At 31.7% G+C, this 5,880-nt stretch overlaps 1 protein-coding gene across 1 annotated transcript; it reads right to left on the bottom strand.

The window, feature by feature from the left end:
* Positions 1-272: 272 nt before the first annotated feature.
* LOC110738298 (thaumatin-like protein 1b) lies at positions 273-3,856 on the bottom strand. The gene is made up of 3 exons (XM_021918662.1): positions 3,683-3,856; positions 3,177-3,410; positions 273-783 (listed from the first exon to the last, which is right to left on the bottom strand). Exons 1-3 carry the CDS (start codon positions 3,711-3,713, stop codon positions 335-337), a joined length of 714 nt encoding a protein of 237 aa, XP_021774354.1. The 5' UTR covers positions 3,714-3,856; the 3' UTR covers positions 273-334.
* Between the last annotated feature and the right edge of the window lie 2,024 nt (positions 3,857-5,880).

Genomic DNA, 5,880 nt, shown 5'->3' with positions numbered 1-5,880 from the left:
TTTTTTTTTTTCAAAATTTTTCTTTTCTTTTTTATTTTTTTAATATTTGACCAATCACATGGTCATACGTATGCAAAAAAAAATAAAAAAAAATAAAATAAAATTTCAACTCACAAATGTTAACCTGCTTAACCGGTTGCAAGTCACTTGGAAGTGTTTTGGACGGATGTGGTATAAAGTTGGGATTAATAAAAAATAAACGAAAATTGGAATTAATTTCAGCGGACGGAGCAAAATTGGGATTAATCATGACAATTTATAAAAAATAAATAAAAAGGGATCAAATATATATATTGTTTATTAAAATTTTGCATGATGTCTTTCATGCATACAATTAAGGACAAAAAGTGATAGTATAATCACTTGATCCACTAGGACATGTAAAAGTGCTAGTCTTATCATCATAAGCATAACTATAAGCTTGAGGACAAAGTGTCTTAAATATATTGGAATATTTTGTTGGTGGACAAGTTTGTGGCTGACCATATGCCCCAGTGCAACAAAATTCTGGCTTATTAAACGCCAAGCATGCACTCTTACATGCTATAACTGCACCACTATGAGCATCTTTAAGTTGCAACTCTGGTGGGCAAGATCTGTTTATACTTGCGGGGCAACCCGTGGATTTACAACTACGGCTATTCGTTGGCACCACCGATATTGGCAAATTGTATCCGTCAACTAGGCTAACGTCGTAGAAATCTAAATTACCACTCCCATTTAGGGTGAATTCTACTAGGGTGGCGGGTGGTATTGCCCCTGCTCCGTTGCATAGTACCTGACCTACAAGAAGCAATTCACAAAAGTTTCTTAAGAAAGGTATTTTTTGATAGAGAACAATACTAAGAGATTATCGTCATACCTATATAGGATATTTTCGTTATGCAAATTTTACCATATTTTGAAATGTCATGCAAATTAAACCTTATAAATATTAATCAATAGAATATTGAGGAGTTTCACAATAATCTTACACTTGATTTGTATTACTCAATTATTGAACTTACATGTCAAAAAAAAAAAAAAAAAAAAAAAGAACTTAGCACCAAAAACAAAGCCGTAATTTTATTACTTTCACTATGAGCAAGTTGCTTAACTACAATTTTCTATGAGCAAAATCAAATACATCAACCTCTTGCGGACTTTGCAAACAAGCATAGTAAGTACAATAAATCCACCAAAAAGCAAGTTATTTTACCGAGATGAAAAAATAATTGTGGAAAATTAAACTTAGGAATAAAAAATAATTCAAAATTTTAACCTTAATTTTAGCATTCCTTTTCCAAAATAATTTATGGGTAAAACTTATTTTTTCATTAATCAACAAAATTTCAGAAGAAAATTGTTTTAAAAAAAAAAGAGATAGGAAGAGGAATTGGTTGGTTTCAAGATCAGTTAGTAAAAAATGAGTAAATCTCTGTTACTCACTATGGGAAACGTTTTTGTTTCTTACAGTGGCAATTTCATAAATAAAATGTACCACGGTGACTAAAGTGGTACAATTTTATCATCCATTTCGTAAATAAAATGTATCACCGTGACTAAAGTGGTACATTTTATTTACGAAACTGCCACTATGAGAAACAAAAACGTTTCTCACAGTGAGTAATGGGGGCGTGCTCGTAAAAAATGATTTTAATGTAATAAAATCTTCATTGTAATTTGGCAAGGAATTACCACTCCCCAAATGCTAATGATGATTTATGATAATAATTGGATTTTTGAGGAGCAAGACCGTGCTCCTTAGTCCTTAGCAAGTTAGCATATGACTTTTCCTACAAATTTACAATAAAAATTCATGCTCATTAACCTTCATTCACTCAAAGGCCTTAGTTTAGTTTAAATATCTAACTTGTCAATGACACTTTCAAGAGCAATACGAAAGTCAATTAATTAAATAGACGCTTATGTGAAGAGAACTTTATACTCGGGTATATAAAAATATTCTTAATTGAAAAGGTTAATAATTTTACTCATATAGATAAGTGGATTTTTTTTTTTACTATTACCACATACCACCTTAAAATTTTGGAAAATTCGTACACATGTGTTCACTTTTCTACGCTGTGTCCCCCACTCCCCTTTTAAAAATTTCATGTTGTAAACTCAAGGTCCATTTATTACGCTATAACCTTGTCATTAACCCTCCGTTACATGTTGCGTTAGAGGGCCCCACATTACACCTATTTAATGTTTTTTAAAGATTTTTGTGCTAAAAAAAATGTTCCGTTAAAAGTTTTAGGAGTCATGTTTACCCTTAAGGATCCAAATTGAGCTTGGATTTTGCAAAAAAAAACGTAGAAACCCCATTTTGTGAATTCGGATTTCCGTAGTTAAATTTAGAATTCACAAAACGGGGCTTTTAAGTTTTTTTTTGTCAAACCCGAGCTCAATTTGGATCCTTAAGGATCAAAATGACCCCTAAAACCTTCAACGAGATATTTTTTCAGCACAAAAATTGAGAAAAAAAATATTAAAAAGTGCAAAGTGGGTCCCACTAACGGTGATCGTTACGGTAGGATAACGGCAAGGTCACTGTTGAGAAATAATTGTAATTTGAAGGTTACAGTGTGTAATTTTCAAAAGGAGGAGCACAGCTTGAAAAAGTCAATACTTAAGGGTTATGGTGTAAATTTTCCTAAAAGTTTTTCTTTGAATCTGATTTTGTCACCACTTATTAGATTCATCCACGGGAAGCCATCAAGTGGTGGTAAAATCCAAAAAAATAAAAATAAAAAAAAAACCTAATTTTGCCACCACTTAACAGGTTAATAAACATACGAAGTAATATAATCACAAAAATTTCATTCTTTAAGGTGAATTTATTTAAGATAGATAAAATAAAATGTACATTTAAAATAAACACTAAATTAGATTCAATGTATAAATAATTAATATCAACTTCCCTTCTTACGATATATCTCATATTCTCATTTATAGATAATTAAATTACATCAAACTAACTTTTCCTCAAAATATCAATTTATGTTAAATTTCAAAGTTATTAAGTTACACGTAATAACAAACATAAAAGTTAAAAAGTTGCGAAGGAAATATACTACCTCTGTTTCATATGTTATGCAATTTTAGGGTATTAATTGTGAGGTATAAAATATTCTAAAATTGTAAAAAAATCTGAAATGGAGGTAGTATTAAATTTGGCCTACGACACATACCTGATGCACAATCTGCAGTGCCACATACGAACTTTTGTGTGGTAGCATCTTGTGAGCAAAGAGTGCGAGCCCAAATGCGACCCGACCAAGAAGGGGCGGCAGCAAGATTGTAGGTCGCACCAGGATTCAAAGTGAAGCCGGTAGATGGCAATGGTGGCCCGCTACCTGTTAAGGTCCCTGGCCATACGATGTTTGGACAATTGTTTTTGAATATGAATTGTGTTGAGTTTGTTCCTGCGGCAAAATTCGATGTACAATTTAAGTCAGCAAAAGAAATATACTCCATACATAAATTAAATCCCGTGACTAAAACATTTAGTTGAGTTAGTCCTCTGACAATATATACAAACCATGCCTGGGTCGGGTACTAGTCCCTAGATTAATTGCATCAACCATTAATCACAAACAACTTAAGTGTGACGGGAGGATAACAAAATTACCCCCATTGGAGTTTAGACCAAGCTAATTTAATTGAGCAATGTGGGACAATCAAATGTGATACTTACCCGAAACGAGGAACAGGAACAAGATGAACATCAAGGCAAAAAAAATTGGTAATTATTCTTGTCATCTTTGCAAATAAGGTGATGTTTTCAACAAATTGAATCTAAGATAAGCTTGACATGCACATATGTGATATATGGTGTATATATATTATATGTGTTATGTGCTAATATTAATAAGGCAGAGAAGCAACGCAACTTAGCTCCCAACACTACTGTATATATATATATATATATATATATAAAAGATAGGTAGGGAAGCCACGCAAAGTTTAGCTTCCAATAATTAAGGATTATAATTGAGTAGATTCTTAAAAATGGAAATTAATGTTATATTTAGTATAATATCATCCTCCAAAAGTTATGACAGAAAAGCATTAATAATTGTCATTATGACCTTGACTTCTCTTAGATAAGAAAAACTATCTTAGGATGAAGTATTGTTTGAATAATTTTATATGCAACCCCGTAAAAAGTATATATTAAATTAAAAGTTAATTTTGTATATTTATGGGAGAAAATCTGTTCAGATACTCTTATTTTAATGTGAGATATGACAGTATAACAATGGGGGATTATGGGTGAAAAATCGGTTTTGATACTCTTACTTTTTAAAGTGAGATATGACAATAAAGCAGAAATATCCAATGAGATCCAAGGAAGAAGTGTTTAATGCTTGAAAAATATGAGGGAGTTTAAATTGGCATTGTTATGCATAAACAATTGCATAACGAGGGGTAAGGGCGTAATTATAAGTAATGTATATTCTGACTTTAGAGTAGTACCATTGAGTGATCAATAGTACCATTGGGTGATCAAATAGTACCATTGAATATTCAGTGGTACTATGTATGTATGTATGTAGTGGTACTATATATGCATTCAGTGGTACTAACTACGTGCATATATAGTATCACTAATAAATAATGGTATTATATAAGCTTTCAGTGGTACAATTAAAAGTGGTCACACTCACCTTTATCTCTCCTCCTTTCTTTCTATTCCATGTATCTTTTAATATTTTAGTATTTGTTATGCATTTGCACATGCATAACAATATTACATTAGTACTTCCTCGAAAAATATCCCCCGCATTCAAACCAAGGAAAAGCGGATATGACTAGTGGCGGATCTTATCACATTTTCTATTCGGGGGCGCAAAATTTTACATGTTAAATTATGCATTACAACAATGAGAAGGTATTGGGTGCGGCAAGCTGCACCAAAGAATTCGTGCGACAAGTATATATGATATGTACTATTTGGTGGAGGATATGTATTATTTGATAGAGGATATGTACAACTTGTTGGAGAATATGTGTTATTTGATAGAGGATACATACAGTTTGTTGGAGGATATATTATTTGTTGGAGGATATGTACAATTTGTTAGAGGATATGTAGTAATTGATAGAGGATATATATAATTTATCTTTGATAATGGATACGTACAGTTTGTTAGAGGATGTGATTTAGTATTTGGTGGAGGATATGACAGTTTGTTAGAGGATATGTAGTATTTAATAGAGGATATGTACAATTTATCTTTGATAGAAGATACATACATTTTGTTAGAGGATATGATGTAGTATTTGGTGGAGGATATGTGTTTTTTGATAGAGGATATTTATAGTTTGCTAGAGGATATGTATTATTTGATTAGAGGATATGTACAATTGGCTAATATGTTTATTTTGTTGGCTTACCTGTTGCTTTTGTTTGCTGATTTCATCTTTTTGTTGGTTTATATACTTCATTTGTTGGCTGATATGTTCAATCTGTTTACTGATATCTATCTTTTGGTGGCTGATATGTTTCTTTTATTGGCTGATATATTTCATTTGTTGGCTGATATGTTCCTTTTGTTGGCTGATATACATAAAAATAATTAAAAGGTCAACAATGTCGACACCTCCATTGAAGGCCCCTTACTAAGCTCGTGGGTATAATATAACTTGCTCATTTCTCAACCAAAATACATGCATTTGTTATCAAAACGCTCACAATTTAACATACAATCAATGGGACAATCAATTTCAACAATTATACATCACATAAGAAAGCCCTAATTCGATTTATTTGGGAATATTTCGAAAAATTCGAGAATCTCAAGCAATTATCAAGCCAATTCAAGCATAAATCGTGGACAAATATAATCAACAATCTTTATTTTCTCTCTCCTCTCTATCCTCTTCAATTCA

This window comes from Chenopodium quinoa, unplaced genomic scaffold, assembly GCF_001683475.1.
Source record: "Chenopodium quinoa cultivar QQ74 unplaced genomic scaffold, ASM168347v1, whole genome shotgun sequence".
Lineage (NCBI taxonomy): Eukaryota > Viridiplantae > Streptophyta > Magnoliopsida > Caryophyllales > Amaranthaceae > Chenopodium > Chenopodium quinoa.
The sequence above is the reverse complement of the archived record's forward strand: the minus strand, read 5'-3'. Positions and strand labels throughout refer to the sequence as shown.

Excerpts from the sequence above, each read along its gene's own strand:
- LOC110738298 (XM_021918662.1), bottom strand. The coding sequence starts at position 3,713 with ATGTTCATCTTGTTCCTGTTCCTCGTTTCGG. Across the intron at positions 3,411-3,682 it reads GTTCCTGTTCCTCGTTTCGG|GAACAAACTCAACACAATTC; the intron begins GTAAGTATCACA and ends ATTTTGCCGCAG. Across the intron at positions 784-3,176 it reads CACTGCAGATTGTGCATCAG|GTCAGGTACTATGCAACGGA; the intron begins GTATGTGTCGTA and ends TGCTTCTTGTAG.